We start from the raw sequence: 20,075 nt of genomic DNA on the forward strand, positions 1-20,075 counted from the left end.
ATTTAGTAGGGCATGTGGATCTCAAGAGGGTAGACTCAAGGGTAGACTCAAGAATTCGACGTGGCTTTTCTGCTAATAGGCCTGGACAGTGATACTCAGCGCCCAAGAATCCACCTTGTGTCAGATCTTGTCCTCCATGGCCGCCATGCGTGAAGACATGGCAGGAGGTTTGCTGGTGGAGCTGTGTGACCCATTTTCTAGTCTGTGAGCTGAGAAAGTCGGCGAAAATTGATTCAGCTTGCTGTCAGGGATCTAGAACTAGTAAGATGTGGATCAAGCTTGTCATTAGGCAGTAAAGTGATCAACTATAGATGAGCACTTGGAGAATAAATACTGCTAGCTGATCATTTAGCACAGTGGATACATCTGAATGTGGCAACAATAATAAGATTTCAAGATTAATCAAGTAAACAGACACTATCAACACCAGTACCGATTTCATAAAGTGTATGTTAGTAGAGAGATCTGGGCCACTGAAATCTAACTGCACTTGATGACCACCAGCCCTGATTCTTGCGATTGATCATCATGTAATATGCAACTGAAAAGTCGGTCAGGATAACTAATAGTCTGTATACACTATGTGAAGCTTCCTGCAGGTTGCATCAAGAACACATACGCTGATCTGAGATCTGCGTGGGATCGACACAGTCCAATGTAGTGAAAACTATAATCAATGCAGCAAAATGCAGAGACTGAATTAAACTTGTCCGTTAGTCATGTAATACAAGAAGGTAAAGCAAGCGAAACGAGGTGGTCAGAATTAAAACCAGGAGTGATCGGAGTAAAGACACAACCAACTCACTCAGTAGGATAGTTCTATTCATACAACACTTGAGAAATCATGAGTGCTCCGAGAATACACTCTCCCGTCAATCAGGATGAACAGGTAAAAGATGGACTTGCTAGTCTTCAAGGTCCATGCGAAGATGGCATGTGCGGTGTCCCAAAGTCCCCCAGCAACCACTCTCCGTATCCTCTGTCTTCACTCGACCACAATCCCCTCGGAATGAATGTCACCTTTTTGTTGTCATTTCAAACCACGCAGCCTGAGGAAAGCATTCGTGTCCTGGACGACGGCATCAAACAGCTGTTGAAGGTTCACCCCTTCCTCTCAGGGGACGTGACTCGCCAGACGAAAGTCAGCCAGAGGAAGAATACCTGGCAGATCGAACCAGACGCTCCAGAGTCGCTTCTCAAGCTCCCTATGCTCCAGACACAATATTTACAGGCCGAGTCGATCAAAGAACTCCATTCGAAACGCCTCCTAACGGGCGCTGAGGAGCAGGAGATCATGCGACGGCTCGCCCCGTTGCCTATCGACATGGATCTTTCGCTGCCGCGAAGGCCGATTGTACGGTTTCAAGCGAATATCATGCGCGATGGAGTCATTCTCGCCATGACATTCCACCATGCTGCAATGGATGGCGCGGGCGCTGCACGGGTTCTGGGCCTGCTAGCCGATTGCTGCAGAGATCGGACCGCCTCGTCTTCTGCGAGTGTGGTGTCAGACCGGCAGTTACGATCGCAGATTGACAGTCTTGCCTCAAAAAGCAGTTCCGGTGCCTCGAGGGCGGATTTCAGCCAGCACTATTGCGGCCTCGGAGATTGGGCAGCGCTCCTCGCAGAAAATTGGTCGGGTTTCCTCCGGGCAAGAGCTACCGAGCTTGTAACCTGGCGATTGACGATTCCCGGGTCCAAGATCCAGTACTTAAAGGGAGCTTGCAATGCGCTGCTACAGGGGCAAACGTCTGCGCAGGCTGGTAGGCCGAATCCGGGGTTCCTATCCAACAACGACATTGTGAGCGCCCTGATGGCCATGATACTTCGGCAAGCGGGACGATTGGCTGGTCAATCTACTGAACTGTCGCTTGCAGTTGATATGCGCGGCAATTTCCAAGCACCAGCCTTCAATGACTACCTGGGAAACATGGTGCTGCTGACATACACGCCGATCCCAGCTGGGAAGAACCAGCCCCCAGTCGATGGACCAGTTCCGGCAGAATTGCGCCAGGAATGCCTCAAAGAGCTCACCCAGATTGCAGCGCGTATACGCCACGGTCTTCTCTCGGTCAACGCAGAGTACATCCAAGGCGTTCTATCCCATCTCCACTCGCAGACCGACTGGGCGGAGATTGGATTCCGGGGAGTCCCCATTCCCTTGAGCAGCTTTAGGAATTTTGGAATCTTCGGACTGGACTTTGGGGAAAGCCTGGGATCGCAGCCTCGAGGATTCCAACTGCATTTGCCTGTCTTGGGGGGGATGTGTTTTATCCTTCCAAAGCGTCAAGATAGCACGGAGCCGTGGGACTTGCACCTGACTCTCAACCGTGACGATGTATCCATGGTATCAGATGATCCTTTGTTTCGCTGGGCTACTGAAGAGCATCTATGAGAGTATAAACCATGTCATGCCTAACAAAGACTACTGAATATAGGAATTGCCAGAAATAAGATGTTTCTGTTATGGCTTGAGAGTATCGGTCGAGGAAACTCTGCCCACATTTTTCCAACTAAGACTAAAGCAGACGAGCACAATGAAGATACGCATAATATCCACTGATCTGTACCCACAGGGCTAAAAACACATTCATCCATGATAAAAACTCCCGAGCCGTATATCAGACATCAAAAAACCATTCCAGAGATCCCGACACAAGCAAGAGCTCCACGAAACAAGCCAGCACGTTCCAAATCCCCAGCGCGAAATTCCGCCGATGAACCTTGCCACCACTACTCGGATCCTTCGTATCAAAGAGATACAGCTGCTCGCCGAGGGAAGCCGTCCACACCCCCAGCCACGAGAACCAGAGCCAAGCGGAGCCGTTCGCATGCAGAATCCACGGGATCACCAGGATCACGGCAATGGCCTGCAGGAGGAGCAATCCGTGCACGTAATTGCCCGCGAGGACGTACGACGAATTGACGTTGAGCTTACAGTCGTCCTTGATGTCCTGGTAGCTGTAGGCGGTGTTGAAGTAGATGGTCCACAGGAACAGGAAGACGCAGAGCGGGAGACACTGCGCGCCCAGGTCCTTTGAGGAGATGCTGCCTTCGTAGACGGAGGCCCAGGCTGGAAGGATGGTGAGAGCGCTGCTTGCGCCGAGGATGTACTGGGGGTAGATGCCCAGTTTGCGCGTGGTGGGTCGCTTGCCGAAGGGATATAAGATGATGCCGGTTGTGAGGGGGAGCATGAATGTCCATCTACTCCGTAGACAGGGTGAGATTCCATGGTTTCAATTGGCAGTATGACTGTCCTGGATTGACTTACACGTTCTGCCTGCTCAGCATGCGGTCCATCAGCCAGACCGAGGCCGCATACTGGACCAGCATCCAGATGAGGGCAGCTCTCGTGGAAAGCCGACCGGATGCGAGGGGCCGGTTCTTGGTCCGGGCGACCTGGGCGTCGATGTCGCGGTCGATCCAGTCGTTCCATACCATTCCGGCGCCGCTCAACAGATAGGTATACATAAAGGCCAGTGCTGCGCGGCCAAGCACCCAGTCGAAAGGAATGGGGTCGCTATCGGCGTGTCGTGAGGCTGCCGCAAGGAAGATTGACCAGACTGGAGATGTTATTTTTAATTCGGTAGTATGATTTTGAGGGGTTCGATTACCTCCAGGGAATATAGCAAATAAACAGTTGTATTTGTCAAATCGGGAGACATCAACGAGCGTACGGACCAGCTGTGCTGGAGACTGAGAGGTGGCCATCATGACAAGAATGATCAAGAATTAGTCTGGTCTTCAGATCACGACCCTTTGGAGGCGATGAGACATAGATGTATGGGCTGAGATGTGCTCAATACAGGCACACAGTAGAGCAGTCGCATCCCATACTAGACCAAGGTGTCATTCCTCGGTAATCACTGTATGAGATATCAACTCAGCTCGATCGCCTTATGCAGCAGCCCCACTACGACTGCTACTATTATATGTATGAAAACAATAGACAAGTGTAGTTTGCAGATCGCGTGGATCATTTTCATAGATTGTCTTGCTGTGGATCCCTTGCAGGAGATGTGATCTATCGACTCTGGATGACGCCAAGTCCATCAAATGGGCGCAAGGCTTCCATTATCCATATGAAGGCAACGCCACTACACAAGCAATGTGGAATACACCATCTGGGCCACAATAGCCACTAGGCACAGACCTACCACCGTCACAGGAAACGTAGGCCTCTTGCGTGGCTGGCTGAACTGGATCCAGCCCGGACCAGACCGCGCGGGTGGCTCCACAAATTCCAAGGTAATACCACCCGCGATTCCTCGGGAGGCCCAGTCGGCCGGCTTATCTCCAGCGTAGGGCAAGAGATAGCGTCCCAAGATCCGATTCTTGAGCCCTTCCCGCGAGTGGAGACGCATGGCCGATCGTGCAGCCACGGCCACCGGGCCTAGCCGACGGAGGCGATCCTCGACGAAGCCAGCCAGAACCTCTGACAGATCAGCAGCTGCGGGTCGATAGTCGGGTCCACAGCCGTACAGCCAAGTGCGCAACCTGTTGCTGAGCTGAGCTGCATCCTCGATGGCGCAATTGGCACCCTGTCCGATATGGGGTGCGAACTGCATGGGTAGCCTCATGAGTCAATTTGTCCCGCAAATCAGGGTGAAGTTGGCTGCTGACCTTGTGCATGCTGTCTCCAATGCAGATGATGTTCCTCCAGTGCCATTTGCTGAATAGACCTTCCTCCAAAGGTGTCATCTGGAAGACCTCGCATTGCGCCCAGACCTGGCCGAATTTGACCCCGTTCCAGACCGGCTCATGCGCCAATCTCTCACAGTGGGCTCGGGCGTCTGCGGGGCTGAAACGAGGCAAGTTTTTGCGTGATCCATCATAGACGTATTCCTTGTCCAGCTTGATAAAGAGGAACCAAAAGATCCTGCCATTCTGGCCGATCACGCTGAGGATACTCCATCCGTCATTGTAACAGGTGATTTGCTCCCCCGGTTCCAGTTGATCGACCGGGGACGAGATTCCAAAGATACAGGCGTAGTTGATCGTCAACTCTATGAACATGGATGCGTCAGTCATTCAGGACCAAAAAATAGGCAAAAAAAGAAAAGACAAAGCCACAGCGGGGTAGATACTCTTGTCTTCACTCCGAAAGATCTTCTCCTGCGAGGCATTGGCCAATCGCCACATCTCCGCTCGTACCCGACTGTGCACTCCATCCGCTCCGACGACAAGATCGCCCTGGTAGACGTGTCCGTTGCTTGTTTGCACACTGACGCCATCTTGAGTACTCTCGATGTTCATGACCTGGTGACCCAGTTTCACTCGGCTGGATTGGACCGGCCCAGCCGCTAGGATCTGCAGCAACTTCTGTCGATCCAAGAATGCAAGCGGGTAGCCAAACCTAAGACCTCTCACATTAGCCTGGATCAGTAAGTGCACATTGCATATCGACTGACCGCTGCTGCAGCAATGCAGGATACTGACTGGTAAAGTGAAAACCGTCGGGGTAGGTTACATGCGCCCTCGCCAAAGGCTCGATCAGCTCCTCAATCCGGTGGTATAGCCCCAGCTGTTCCATGATTCGACCGCCATTGGGCATGATACCGATTGATGCGCCTTCCTGAGGGGCGATTTCCTCCTTCTTCTCCAGCAGGACATAGTCAATCTTGGCCTTTTCCAAGCAGTGGGCGAGGGTGAGGCCGGCGATGGATCCTCCAACAATGATGACTCTCATGATGCCCTAATGGTTTAATGGAGAGAATGGGAAGCAGCTAAACGCACAAACCTTGATACCCATGCAGTTTATGTAGAAAAATAAAGTTACAACTAGTACTTTACAAGAGACTGACATCCTGGCTACACGTGCAATCCTCCCTTGCTCTCTACTATCCTTCCTCATACTCCCAGAAGATTCACTCGTCTACTAAACCTATGATGGCATATCGTGTCTAGGCTCGTAACAAAACATTCTCGATCGACCGATCGGACAGTTCCATACGCCATATCACCCCTTGCATGTGGTTCAGCTTTTCAATATTAATCCTCCGTCGATGTCGATTTCTGTGCTCACCGCCATTTAGCCCGAATTCCGTAGAATGTACGGAGTACATAGCGTATGCGTGGTTCTTCTGTTGATCATAGAGCTTTCCGCGATTGGCTTCGGTGCTCCTGCCGACGAATGCGCCAAAGAAGAACCACATAGGCAATATCCAGGGAGAAACACATGATACCATGCCAGGCGACGAAAGGGTGACTGATCCAGCCGAACTCCTGCGGCCAATGCGTTTCCCGCACATGGAGAAAGATACCACCGATGTACGAACCCAGGAATCTCGAAAGCCTTTGAAAATCCAATTAATCACATGGCACGCCTGACGTAAGATCCAGAGGGCAAAGAGAACATACCAGATCGTGTACGAAGCCCCCCGGCTGGAACCTCGGCTCATGAGCTGGCAGACTGCACCCGCGGTCAACAGCTCAAAGCACAGAAAGGCGCCCCAGTTGGCCGCCTTGCCCACTCCCACCGTCGCTGCCAGTGCCAGGTGGCCCGCTGTAAAGGCCGCAATCGCCACGGGGAAGATCCATGGAAGGCACTGCCGGACGAGCGGGGCGTGCTGCCATTCGTTGGGGGCGAACTTGATAGCCGTATACATGAGGAAGAGGTTCAGGATCATCCATGTTGTGAGCACGGCCCTCTCGGCGGGATTTTGAGAAGGGTAGACGACGCTGTAGACGAACTCCCAGGCGAAGTTGCAGCACAGTGGCAGGATGGCCATGCCGTAGGTGCGGTCCTTGTAAGATTGGTATATCATGGCCAGGTAGTTGATAGACCATCCCAATCCTTGGGCCAACAGGGCCCGATCCGCTATCCAGGCAACATCTCTGTACTCGGGAGGCGCCGATGAGATGTCCGACCACCCGTCCATGGTAGCAGCTGTTCTTTCTTTGAAAGAAGTGCGGTATAGGAAGTGAAGCAAGTTGTGGACGGAAAGTGTCAGCGAGGATGGTGGTAAGACGGTGGGATTTGCTGTCAAGAAAATGCTGTCCAGAAGGATGTTCGGAAGGTTATACAGTGTTCGATGGCCCTGGTTTCTGTGCGTCTACTAGTTAAACTACGACACATACGGCAATATGTAGGTCAACCCCCCACCCCTTCCTTTTTCCTGGAAGACTGTAACATGGCATATAATCCGCTGTGGGCTCTAGAGTCATGTTGCGTTTCACAAGGATAAGCAGTATGAACAATGCTTAGTGGCTCCAGCAATAGAGCGTGTAATTAACTTCAAAGACCGAGCAGTGTATTATTTATAACCGCTTAGGCTTTGAACACATTGCATCTACCTTTTATCCTAAGGTTCTATTCTCTATCGTCAATGAGGGTTGATACTCATAACTCTTTTCTTTTGACAATGGTTTCCTGACATAAAGATTCTGTGATTTCCCCTGGATTACCTCTTTCGAGTCAATACTTCAAGTTCTTCTAGAACCGGCGCACGTCTGCGAACTTCTATCCTTGCTCTTGGGTCACGGTACGACGCGAACCCACTCGTGAGCACATCATGCGGGCTGTCCTTCACTAGCCTCCATTCATACTTCAGCAACATATGGCACAGCGCTATCTTGATCTCGGTAGCAGCAAAGAATCGACCAGGACAGGCATACTTCCCGTACCCAAAACCCAGGTGATTTTGGCCCGTCGTTGTGAACGGTGCTCGGTTCTTGTCGGCTCCTTCACGCATTCTCAAGTACCGGTACCCATCAAAGACCTCGGGATGAGGATAGATGGAAGCATCCCCCGCGACGTCGTTGGTCACCATGACAGGCGTTCCCGTGGGAATCTCCGTGCCATTGGCCAGCTTGATGTTCTGCCGGGTAAAGCGCGAAAACGTACCTAAGAGCAATGGTAAGCATGTGCGCAGATTAGACGGCAAGGACCTGTACCAGTGGTGATTGGATGCAGTCGCTGGCTCTCTTTCAGAACACTATCAAGGAGCTTGAGTTGATTCAGTGTCGAGGCTCGCCATCCATTCTCCCCGAGGACCGAAATCACCTCCTCCCGTAGGTCCTGAATCAAGCCCGGCTGCTCGCATAGGTTGATGAGCACCTTGGTCAAGAGATCGGCGCTGGAATGGATGGACGCATTCGCCAGTCGTAGCTGCACCATGGCTGCATCATACTTATTGCCACTGGCGAAAGCGTCGACCCAGGCGAGGCTGGAGAATGTGTCAGGGCGCGGGTTCTTTCTCGATTCTTCCAGAGCTGAACTGATCAGTCCCCGTGCTGTCTTGATCTCCTGACGGAGTTTCTGGCATGGAGGGAGAAGCCAGTGCAGGACAGGTCGAAGCACAGCAGGGCACATGTGGAGAGCTAGAATTGCGTGGTGTCGAACGATGGTGAAATTAACGACTGTCTCCAGCCAGGCTGGATTACGGCACAACGGTTCGCCCACGAACACGAGAGACGAGACTTTTGCAATCAGCCCCAGCATACTGGGAAGCAGCGTCACCTGGTACCAGTCTATTGATCGAGATTAATTGTGGCCATTTCTGGAATTCTCCTTTGGGTCTGCCTTGACCTACCTGGTGAATCTGACCACGTATCTACCAGAGCCGCAGACACTTCATCCGAGAGAGGAAGCGTAAACTGTTCTGTCGAAAGGAATCAGTGGTCAATGAAATGACTATAACAGAGAAAGGAATCACCTAGTTCTCGCGTGATGACGGAAATCACATCGCGCAGAATCGTATTGTGAAGGTTCCCCAGAAACATCGACTCGAAGCCGGGTACCTCTGCCATAAAGTCCTCGGACAAGTAAGCTGGCGTCTGCTCTTCTACCGCTATTCAGGCACACTCACCTCGACCATCGCCCTGTAATGGTCCAAGAGCTTTTCATCCCTGAATTCCTCGATGAAGGCCCCGGACACCACTAGTTTGGGCCCCAGGTCGGTGACCACGCCGAAGATGGGCGACTGTGATGCCTTTAGTTTCCACTCGCGCCATGATGCAGTTGCCTGGATAGAACAGACCTTTGCAAACCCAGCTTGCAGATACTCGGGACCATTTTGCTGGAACCTCCTGTGCGCGAAGACATTGACGACTTCCCAGGGCTTTCGAGGATTGACACTGGGAAACCCATCAAATTGGTAGCCCAGGAGTCTCGATCGAAGGAAATACAGGCCCACCGCAAGCACACAAGTCACCCATACAGTCCCTATGGAAGCATCTTCAAATCTGATCATAGTGGAAATGCTCTCAAAGTCACAAACAGTGTGCAAGCAGACTCAAAAAGCACTCGTCCAACCAGGTTCGTGGTGGAATAACAGTAGGGAATTTAATCACCCGGACTGAATCCTCTATCAGACAGCCTGTGCAACTACTACTCACTCATCCTGTCGAACAGCCAAGCGATAGGATTCTGACTGCAAGGGATGCTGGTGTTGTAGTACCAAGAGACCAAATGGGGAGTAACTATCTGCGCCCCTTGCTTTCTATTTGCTTGATGTACCCGCAGTGCTAGTGCAACCATATCAATAGTATGAGATGATCTGCGCAGATCAGCTAATCCAATCCCAGAGGTAGATCTTTCTTGTACTAATTTTCTGAAAGTTGGATTCCATAGATTGTAATGCAAGCTGTGGTAGATCATCTTAATGCCTCAAAATGTGGTCGAGATTGTTCTCCACAGCATTCTCAGCTCCTCTAAACCCTTGTCTCTGTATCATTGGATATACCTACGCGGCTTTATGCATGATATCTTCTTGTAACCTCCGTGGCAAGCCGAGATTTATCTTAAGATCTCCCATTATTACATCATATTGCTTCTCTCATTTTCCCGTAAACGTATTCCTTTTTTACTAATACCGCAGTGACTGCAGACTCTCCTTGAGACCCCAATCAGCTGGCTGTCGTCCCACACCGCTTGCATATCCATGCCTTTGCAGGACGTTGCTTTTTGAGAGGCTGAAACTGGAATTCGCGGTATGCAGAGTCAGAGGCCGATGATTATTTGGGTGAAGCAACAAGTGTAGGAAGACACATGGTACAAACTTAGCACTCCAATAGTGGTGCTTGCTTCTTGATCCCCGGGAATGACACCAATTACGGTGAAATCATTTGCAAAAAAAAGACCGATTCTACTATTCATCTGCTAGATCTTCAAAATGAGGACACCGTGGATTCCCTCTCCATCAGGATCTCGTCAGAAAGTTGGTCAATGATCATCATGTCCTAGGCGTGACAAGTTCCACATGCCAAACATCTCGCTAAATCTCCACGGCAAGCTCGAATGTCGATCACAGAAGAGCGTGTCCTATGTAGACAGTCCTCACAGGCTAATCTCCTCCTTTCGCCGACGGACGTGGATCGTGGCCGTCGGGTCTGGAAACAAATGAATACCCTGACTCCAGACTCCCGGTGACTGTCCACCCCGATGTTCGAGATCATACTTGAGAAGGATATGACACAAGGCTGCTTTGATCTCGGCTGCGGCAAAAAACCGCCCAGGACAAGCGTGCTTCCCGAATCCGAACCCCATATGATTCTGCGTCGCCGACACTAGTTGGTGCTGGCCCTCTTGCCCAGATGCCTGTCGTAGCTTATAGAACCGGTAGCCGTCGTATCGCCGGGGGTCCGGGTAGATCTCAGGATCCCACATGGTGTGGGCAGACACCATGAGCGTCGTGCCTCGGGGGATACGGAGACCGTCAGACAAGTGCATATCGCTCTGCGCAATGCGGCCCATGGACACTGTCAAAGCACACCTGGATTAGTTTGCCATTGCCAGACTGGCAGCAGGAAAGGGGACTAACACAATCTGTTCGGCGCCAGGCGTTGGCTTTCCTTCAGTGCGCTGTCCATCAGTTTGAGCCGGTACAAGGCGGCCCTGGTCCATCCCTCTTCACCCAGCACGGATACAATTTCTGCCCGGATATCCTTGATCAGGTCCGGATCCCTGCAGAGATCCATGAGCACTTGCGCCAAGAGGTTGGAGGTTCCATGGATGGCGGCAAATGAGAGCAGCAGCTGTGCGGCCACGGCATCATATGGTTGATCACCATAATAATCCTCCAGCCAGTCGACGACATCCGCGCGAGATGGCGCAGGTTTCTCCTGAGCAGCCCGGCTGGCCCTGTCGGCTCGTCGCTGGGCCACCAAGGGATCAAGGATCTCTCGTGCTTCGGCAATCTGAGCCTGCAACGTTTGGCATGCGGGCAGGAAACGCGCGACTATGGGTCGTAAGAACTTGGGCCAAAAGTGGAGTGCCTGTGCTGCCCGGTAGACGTTGTGCGTGTAGGTGATAATAATGTTGTGCCACTTGGGATCCCGGCATTTCTCTCGTCCGATGAAGGCTTTGGATGCCATCTGCGCGACGAGTTTGAGAGCCGTTTGACTTGGGCTGATCTCGTGCCATTCTATTACGGCAGGGAGGGAATGTCAATATTCAACCAGGACATTTGAATCGATCATCTGGTGTGCGCTCACCGGAGTCATCGGTCAAGGTTGTGGATAATGCGTCGGCAACCTCTACAGACAAGTCCTCTGTCATATATGCTACTCAGATAATTGATATTAGCCAAGAACTGGGCTGCATCAGAGATCGGTCGGACGGTGGAACTACCGAGTGCCTGTGTGAGGTTCGTCTTGAGGATCGTGTTCAACGGGTTTCTTGGATCTAAGATCAATTTGAATGGTTCAAACCCCGGGATGTCGGGGTGAAACTCCTAGACAGGTTGCTCAGTAACGACAACGATGAAGTATTGAACATGAACAAAACGAACTGAGGCAATGAAATGGTCCAGACTGAGGCGATCATCGCTGCGAACCTCTCGAGCGTATCGAGGCGACAAGACCAGCAAAGACCCGTTGTCAGTGAGAATGCGAAAGGCATCAGGAGACTGGTATGACGATGGAATTCAGCACTCTGTATCCTGAATAACGTAGACTTCTCTCACACACTCACCTTCTTAAAGCCGTTCTGTAGAAGACGTGCCGCGTCTGAGCGAAATCGCTTCTTCGCCGTGGTGCGAAAGACGTCCCAGGCTTTTCCACTATTGATCACCGTCAAGGTCGATGGGAAGAGGTATGGTGAGATGAGAAGAAGGGTCAGGGGACCCAGGAACAGGATAATGGCCACTGCCCAGGCCCAATTTGAATCCAGAGGCATGTTGTCCATGTTGTCTCAAAGTCGCTGGGATGAGATACTAGATACTATGATTGCGCATCTGGTGAGGAGTACGGAGTACAGAGGATGAAGAAGACATGATGAAGACATATGATTGTACCGACTCCACTCCTTCATGCAAGGAGCACCCTTGGATCGACGTCTGCATATGCATGTCAGCCCCGGGATCTCCGTCGGCGTCATACTTCCTCACCGCTCCTTGAACCCGCGTCTGGCTAGTCTGTGGCTGATGTACGGAGTGGGGAAAATGCTTCCCAAGTAGGAAACACTGTTTCTGACCTGTCCATGCCCAAAAATTGGTCGATAGGATGGCTTTTGTCATTCGTTCGATAGTTGCAATGTTGACGGGATGGTGGCAGCAGCCGAGGCAACACTGCTTTCTACATATCTGCATACTCACCTGTTAATTATCTACTCTGGACCTCAGATCTTACCTATCCCCCCCTCAACACAAACTCACAATGAAAGCAACAGAGCCTGTTGCGATTATTGGCACAGGATGCCGCTTCCCCGGGGGCGCTTCTTCCCCTGCTAAACTATGGGAACTTCTCCGAAATCCCCGGGAGATCGCGCGCAAGATACCAGCCAACCGATTCAATATCGACGCTTTTTATCATCCAGACGGAGACCATCATGGCACGACAAACGTCCAGGAATCATATTTTTTGGACGAGGATATCCGAGCCTTCGACGCAGCCTTCTTCAATATCTCGCCGACGGAAGCGGCGGCGATGGATCCGCAACAGCGATTACTCCTCGAGACAGTGTACGAATCGCTGGACGCCGCGGGGTTACGGATGGATGCGCTGCAGGGCTCAATGACCGGGGTATTCTGTGGTGCCCTTCGCAATGACTACAGTCAAATCCAGGCCATGGATCCCCAGGCCCTCCCAGCGTACATGGTCACGGGCAACTCGCCGTCAATCATGGCCAATCGCATCTCCTACTACTTTGACTGGCGTGGTCCCTCCATGACAGTTGATACCGGATGTTCGTCGAGTCTACTAGCTGTCCATCTCGGAGTCGAAGCTTTGCAGAATGACGACTGTTCCCTGGCAGTGGCAGTAGGGAGCAACCTGATACTGTCACCCAATGCCTATATCGCAGACTCTAAAACACGGATGCTGTCCCCTACCGGTCGGAGTCGCATGTGGGACAGCAAGGCTGACGGCTACGCACGCGGCGAAGGGGTTGCATCGGTGGTTTTGAAACGGCTGCGGGACGCAATCATCGATGGGGACCCCATTGAGTGCGTGATCCGAGCCTCCGGGGCGAATTCGGACGGACGAACCATGGGGATTACTATGCCTAATGCCAAGGCACAGCAGTCATTGATCCTCGCAACCTACGCACGCGCGGGCCTATCTCCTCAAGACCGGCCCGCGGATCGGTGCCAGTATTTCGAGGCTCATGGGACAGGGACCCAGGCCGGAGATCCCCAGGAAGCGGCTGCAATCCACGCGAGCTTCTTTGGGCCTGAATGCGTCCCCGATCCGCCTAATCGACTGTATGTGGGATCGATCAAGACGATTGTTGGGCATACAGAAGCCACTGCTGGACTGGCGGGATTGATCAAGGCTTCCCTGTCGCTGCAACACGGGATGATCGTCCCTAATCTCCTGATGAAGCAGGTCAATCCAAAGATAGAACCGTTTGCCGCTCAGCTATGTGTCCCAACGGAGTGTGTTCCGTGGCCTGCGGTCCCAGAGGGGTGTCCCCGCCGAGCCTCGGTGAACTCCTTCGGTTTTGGGGGCGCCAATGTGCACGTTGTCCTCGAAAGCTACACTCCCCGGGACTTCAGTCAGTCCCGCGGCTTGCCCTCCAGCCTGCCCTTCGTCTTCTCGGCTGCCTCGGAGCGAACATTGACATTCGTCCTGGAATCCTACGCGAGATTCCTGCGGGAACACGCAGCAGTCAGTCTTCTTGGTCTGGCGGTATCCTTGTGGACTCGACGTTCCACTCATCGCCACCGCCTGACGCTGATAGCGCACTCGCTACAGGAATTACAAGACCAGATTGACACCGAACTAAGTCGAAGGGCCACGGGTAAACCCTCCTCCATCGTCTCCAGATCCAGCAGTCGGCCCAGGCGCGTCATGGGCATCTTTACGGGCCAAGGAGTCCAGTGGCCGCAAATGGGGCTCGACCTGGTCGAGGTAAGTCCTCAGATTCGACAATGGATGGCTGATCTGCAGGAAGCTCTGCATCAACTCCCTCTGGAATTTCGCCCGGGATTCTCTCTTCTCGAGGAATTGTCACGACCGGCATCCTCTTCGCGTATACACGAGGGTCTTCTCTCTCTCCCTCTACGGACAGCGTTGCAAATCATGCAAGTCAATATCCTTCGTGCGGTAGGGATTGAATTCACCCTTGTCGTCGGCCACTCCTCCGGGGAGATTGTAGCAGCCTATGCTGCGGGTGTGCTGAAGGCCTCGGATGCCATCCGCATTGCATACCTTCGGGGAAGAGCGATCGACCAGTCGCGGGATTCAACGGGTCGGATGATGGCCGTCAATCTGACGTGGCAGCAGGCACAGGCCGTTTGCGCCCTAGAACCCTATTCCGGACGCATCAGCGTTGCGGCCGCCAACTCCCCGTCCAGTGTCACCTTGTCCGGTGACGCAGAGTGCCTGCGGGAGTTGGAGTGGCTGCTGAAGAGCCTGGGCCTGACTCCGCGCATGCTTCGAGTGGACACCGCATATCACTCTCCTCACATGAAGCCGTGCGCGGACCCATATCGTCAGGCAATGCAAGCCTGTCCCGTCGCTCTGGCACCGTCTACCGCTCGCTGGTACTCTAGCGTCTACCCCCGGGAGGTCATGACTGGGCATGATCAGAACCAACTGACGGGAGAGTACTGGGTCGAGAATATGCTACGTCCCGTCCAGTTCTCCCAGGCCTTGGAGGCCGCCGTACGAGAGGCCGGACCACCAGATGTCATCGTCGAGGTCGGGCCACATCCGACCCTCAGAGGACCCGTCCTCCAAACCTTGTCCAATGTGCACTCGGCCCACTCAACAATCCCATATCTTGCCCTTGCTGAGAGAGGAAAGTCCGGCCCTGATTGCTGGGCAATGGCCCTGGGATCGGCCTGGGCGCATCTCGGCCCCAATATCGTCCGTCTCGCAGACTATGTCTCCCTGTTTGATCCAAGCCAGTCACATGTGCCGGTAGAATCGCTACCACTCTACCCTTTCGATCACTCCCAGACCTACTGGGCCCAGTCACGAATATCATTGAACTATAGCCATTGTGTTACACCTCCGAACGCCCTCCTCGGTGCTCTCAGTCCGGAGACCGGACCAGGAGAGTTCCGTTGGCGAAACTACCTGCGGCCAGAGGAGCTGCCCTGGTTGGCAGACCGTCGTGTCGGATCGAGACCTGTCTTCCCTGAGACTGGATATATATCGATGGCACTGGAGGCGGGGATGATAATGGCAGAGACTAAGGGACTCCGCTTGCTGAGTGTTAAGGATTTAACCGTCCACACGCCGCTCCCCATCCAGAACGATCCCATCGGCACGGAAGTGCTTGTCACTGTGGATGGTATTCTCTCGCGTGACGGAGTCATTTCCGCCCTCTTCCGCTGCGAGGCTGCTGTATCAGGAGAGTTCGTTGAGTGTGCATCAGCCAAGATGATCATGCATCCAGGGGATCCAGACCGTGCCCTCCTCCCCCCACAAGGCCAGCTGGCTCCGGCGATAGTACCCGTGGACACCACCGAGTTCTATGATAGCCTGCGTCGCGTGGACTATCACTGCACTGGATCGTTTGCTGGGTTGGCAGGACTCCACCGACGGCGGGATCTCGCCGCCGGAACCGTGCTCGTTCCTTCGAGAGATCCTGACGGGCCTATTACTCTCCATCCCACAATCTTAGAGCTCGCTATTCAAGCAATGATTGCCGCGTTGGGTGCGCCCAACGAGGGGCTGCTGACGGGACCGTTCCTGTCAAAAACTGTCGACAGTATCTGGGTCAACCCTGCCTTGTGTGCCTCTGGAAAGGAAATGACGGTAGTCAGCTATCTGACTGATGTCGACGGGGATCATATCCGCGGTGATATCGACATTTTTACGATGGATGGGCAAAAGGTCGTCCAGCTCGAAGGCGTTTGCCTCGTATCCCAGCCATCTGGGAATGCACCGAATGATACGCAGGTCCTTTCCCAGACCGAGTGGGGGCCTCTTGAGCCCACTCTGAAGGGGACATCACACCCATTGCCAGCGGATCTTCTACAGCTACAGTCTCTCCGAGAGGAGCTTGCCCTACTGTATATCCAGCGGGCCAGTGATCGACTGACCGACTCGGAGAGGGATGGATTGGATTGTGGTGGCACTCGTCTGCTTGCGTGGATGAGCCAATGCATTGCGAATGCTCGCGAGGGACTACATCTTGTAGGCTCATCCGAACGGTTGGACCAGAGCATTGAGGCCTTCAAGGCTCGAGTGGGCCCCTCAATAGAGGACCCCGGTCTCAGGGCGATTGCTGCGGTGGGCCAACGACTGCCTCGCGTCGTGCGTGAGTCGGGTCCGCAAAGACAGGCCTGGCCAGGCGTCGACGAGGGAAATGAATATCTGAAGCACGACGTGCAGGTATCCCACCTGGTAAACAATCTCGTCTCTGTGGTCAGTCAGACGTGTTTCCGCTTTCCGCAGATGGACATCCTTCAGATCGGCACACTGGGAGGTTCTGTTCACTCTGTACTGGGGAAGATGGGTCGGAGCTTCCGGTCATTCACTTATGCAGCGCTCACTCCTTCGGGCCTACGGATGGATGGGGACGACCTTGAGCGACCTAGCGAGGTGCAGCACAAGACTTTGGATATCGATCGGAATCCTCTCGAGCAGGGCCACCGGGAGCAATCCTACGGTATGGTGCTTTTTACCGCTGCGGGATTCCCCCGAGAGGTTGCAGTGGCCCATATCCGTCGCTTGCTCAAGCCCCGGGGATTCCTGGTCCTACTGGTGCGAACGAACCCCGATAGCACACATTTGAATCTCCTATTCGGCCCTCCTGCGAGATGCATAGAGACCGGGAAAGGGCACTGCTCTGGTGAACAAGTCACCACCAGGGAGCACTGGGCTGAGCTACTGTCTACAAACGGTTTCTGCGTGGAGTCGCTCGATACGCCCCAAGAAACTGCGAGCCTCCAGGGCTTCTCATTCCTCCTCTGCCGGGCACCGGACAATCACAAGGAGCCGTCGCGTCGCGGAGACCTGTTGCTGCTGGGCGGGGACGCCGAGAAGGCAGACTGCCTCATGTCGCAACTAGCTGGATTGGTGCAGGACGAGTTTGATCAGGTTCTTCGAACACCATCCCTGGATCTGATGGAGGACACGGATCGGTCGGAACTGACGGTTCTGAGCCTCGTCGATGATCGAGATGTCACTGATGCCAGCCTAAGCGGGCTGCGGAGACTGATTACGACCAGCAAGCGGGTTTTATGGGTCACACGTGAGAAGACCGGTCAGCCGAACGATGGACTGGCGAGAGGTCTTCTTCGCAGCATCATGGCCTCTGAAAGACCGTCCTGTCAGCTGCAGCTGCTACACATCACAAATCCGGCTGGAGTGTCAGCGGAAGTCCTGGCCACCGCCCTTGAACGCTTTATTCAAGCCAGTGCAGCTCAGGAAAGTCCTAATTCGTGCGGATTGGGCAGCATTGAGCCCGAGATTGAATATGACGGCTCTATGTTCCGCATTCCTCGTCAATACCACGACCATTCTACTGGGCTGCGCCATCTGGCCAGGCGGCAGAGGGTGACAGACTGTGTGGACCTCAGCCAGGGAGTGGTACAGATTCTCCCCCCGGCCGCTGACCGGACTTGTGAAGGGTTCCGGCTTCTCTCGGTGGCTCATCCGCCGGTAACCTCAGACGACGGATCGACCGTTCATCTGCGAGTACGACATTCCACTCTCGCTGCAGTGCGGGTAGCAGGGGCCATGTTCCTGCGGCTGGTCATAGGGCGGGAGGTTAGCAGCAACAAGAGAATGATCGCTCTGTCGTCCCATGTTGCATCTCAGGTCATTGTCCCGGAATCCTGGGCGTGGTCAGTGCCGGACGCGGTGTCGGAAGCCCAAGAGCATTCTTTTCTCCACGCCACAGCGGCTGCTCTGTTGGCGGGATACCTGGTCGAACAAGTCCCACAATTCGGGACGCTCGTGGTGCACGAGGCTGACCAGGTCCTCCAGTCCATCTTCCACCAAATACCGACCCGGCGCAATCTTAAAGTCGTCTTCAGTACCAGCACAAGCAACCCGGACAAGGACAGACCAATGCTGTTCTTGCACGAGCATAGCACTGCGCGGCAATTGTCTCAAGTACTTCCCTCAGATGTATCGGCGGTGGCTGTCTTGAATCGCCGGGGACAGGGCATATACGACCGTATGCTATCGCGCTTGCCTGAGAACGCGACGCGGATTCACATAGACGATCTTTACCTTGCCTCTGCATCCATAGGGCCGACTAACGGGCATGATTCATCGCTCGTAGCCAAAGCCTTCATAACCGCCTGCTTAGTGGCGTACACCGGCCGCGAGGCGTTCTCATTAACCTCTGTGGATTCGGTCCCGATGGCTAATGTTTCTGAGTACCCCACCACTCATTGCCACCAAGGGATTATAGATTGGGACTCTTCAACTCGGGTGCTAGCCCAGATACCAACTGCCAGTTCCCAGGTACAGTTGTCAGAGAAGAAAACCTACATACTCGTAGGACTCGCCAGCGAACTGGCCCGAATGGCTTGTCTCTGGCTGGCAGCACACGGGGCGAAATGGATCCTACTCGCTAGCTCCCATCCGGAGCCAGATGCGTGGTGGTTGGAAGAAGTTTCTAGACGCGGAACGCGCATCGCTCTTTCGACAATGTAGGTGACGCACCCAGGTAGTTGCATTTGCACACAAGCTGATAGATGCCAGAAACTCCATCGACGGCGTTTCCGTCAGCAGTTTGCATCAGAGAATCGCCCATCCGTTTCCCCCGGTAGTAGGAGGAGTGCTGATTGAGCCCGGGCCACTGCCCGACTGCTCCTTGTCCCAGCTCACCGCGGGAGTACTCCAGAGCCAGCTGCATCCGGTTTTGAGGGGGCTTCAGCTACTAGACGAGCTCCACGAGAGCCCATCCCTGGACTTTTGGGTGCTCATCGGATCGATTGCAGGAACGCTGGGCCACGCGGACCAGGCAATGACCGCGGCTATGTCCGAGAGGATGGCCTCGCTGGTCCGCCACCGTCGGTCCCGGGGCAGGCCGGCGAGCCTGGTACATCTGGGAGAGATCCACGGCATTGACAGCCCCTCTGCCAGGCCGCGTCCTTGGTGGGGTCCGGCGGTTGTATCCCAGCGGGATGTTGACGAAATACTCGGCGAAGCGATCCTATGCGGGCGCCCAGGTTCCACTCGCAACGCCGAGTTCATCGCAGGCCTTCGACATCAGAGCTTGGAGACTGGTCGCATGGCGTGTCCAGTGCCAAAGCTGTGGCCGTTCTACTCTCACACGGCCACCGCGAGCCAGGATCAAACGCCTCCGTCGCTTGAGCCCCAGTCGACCAAAGATCTTGTGGCCGCGGCGACCAGCCGGGAGGAAAAGGCTGAAGCAATCGCGAGCCGTCTTATGGAGAAGATCCGGGCCAGATTGAATCTAACTGTAGATGCACCGCTCTCCCCCGACACGCTGATCCCGGAGCTCGGAGTCGACTCGCTTATCGCCGTTGAGCTGCGTCGGTGGTTTACAAAAGAATTGACCGTCGACATACCGATTGTGTTGATTCTCAGCGGTGCATCTGTGGGCGAATTGGCGTATTCAGCCGCTTCGAAGCTCTGCAATGACAACATCGGGCTATGTAAATAGTATTAGCTTAGTGTAGATCTGTAGAATAGTGCGAATAAATGGTGTGGCTCCTTTTTCAATAGTCTACTGCATGTTACATGTCTCATGCAGTGTC

At 53.8% G+C, this 20,075-nt stretch overlaps 6 protein-coding genes across 6 annotated transcripts; 2 read left to right on the forward strand and 4 right to left on the reverse strand.

The window, feature by feature from the left end:
* Window positions 1–844: 844 nt before the first annotated feature.
* pyr7 (O-acetyltransferase pyr7) lies at window positions 845–2,395 on the forward strand (the record flags this gene model as incomplete). Its single annotated transcript, XM_026759753.1, has 1 exon — window positions 845–2,395. The coding sequence occupies one exon, from the start codon at window positions 845–847 to the stop codon at window positions 2,393–2,395; it is 1,551 nt and encodes a 516-aa protein (XP_026615033.1).
* A 226-nt stretch (window positions 2,396–2,621) lies between these two features.
* Window positions 2,622–3,714, reverse strand: pyr6 (polyprenyltransferase pyr6; the record flags this gene model as incomplete). The annotated part of the gene is made up of 3 exons (XM_026759866.1): window positions 2,622–3,204; window positions 3,272–3,563; window positions 3,615–3,714. 3 exons carry the CDS (start codon window positions 3,712–3,714, stop codon window positions 2,622–2,624), a joined length of 975 nt encoding a protein of 324 aa, XP_026615034.1.
* A 383-nt stretch (window positions 3,715–4,097) lies between these two features.
* pyr5 (FAD-dependent monooxygenase pyr5) lies at window positions 4,098–5,689 on the reverse strand (the record flags this gene model as incomplete). Its single annotated transcript, XM_026759966.1, has 4 exons — window positions 4,098–4,562; window positions 4,624–5,006; window positions 5,088–5,356; window positions 5,412–5,689. 4 exons carry the CDS (start codon window positions 5,687–5,689, stop codon window positions 4,098–4,100), a joined length of 1,395 nt encoding a protein of 464 aa, XP_026615035.1.
* A 401-nt stretch (window positions 5,690–6,090) lies between these two features.
* Window positions 6,091–9,194, reverse strand: PYR9 (cytochrome P450; the record flags this gene model as incomplete). Its single annotated transcript, XM_026760094.1, has 7 exons — window positions 6,091–6,295; window positions 6,361–7,047; window positions 7,408–7,846; window positions 7,897–8,472; window positions 8,535–8,603; window positions 8,658–8,757; window positions 8,811–9,194. 7 exons carry the CDS (start codon window positions 9,192–9,194, stop codon window positions 6,091–6,093), a joined length of 2,460 nt encoding a protein of 819 aa, XP_026615036.1.
* A 1,085-nt stretch (window positions 9,195–10,279) lies between these two features.
* Window positions 10,280–12,127, reverse strand: PYR3 (cytochrome P450; the record flags this gene model as incomplete). The annotated part of the gene is made up of 6 exons (XM_026760342.1): window positions 10,280–10,701; window positions 10,764–11,366; window positions 11,437–11,493; window positions 11,573–11,675; window positions 11,733–11,849; window positions 11,915–12,127. The coding sequence occupies 6 exons, from the start codon at window positions 12,125–12,127 to the stop codon at window positions 10,280–10,282; spliced, it is 1,515 nt and encodes a 504-aa protein (XP_026615037.1).
* A 470-nt stretch (window positions 12,128–12,597) lies between these two features.
* On the forward strand, window positions 12,598–19,981 carry pyr2 (non-reducing polyketide synthase pyr2; the record flags this gene model as incomplete). Its single annotated transcript, XM_026760466.1, has 2 exons — window positions 12,598–19,001; window positions 19,054–19,981. 2 exons carry the CDS (start codon window positions 12,598–12,600, stop codon window positions 19,979–19,981), a joined length of 7,332 nt encoding a protein of 2,443 aa, XP_026615038.1.
* Between the last annotated feature and the right edge of the window lie 94 nt (window positions 19,982–20,075).

This window comes from Aspergillus thermomutatus, assembly GCF_002237265.1.
Source record: "Aspergillus thermomutatus strain HMR AF 39 chromosome Unknown NODE_77, whole genome shotgun sequence".
Classification (NCBI taxonomy): Eukaryota; Fungi; Ascomycota; class Eurotiomycetes; order Eurotiales; family Aspergillaceae; genus Aspergillus; species Aspergillus thermomutatus.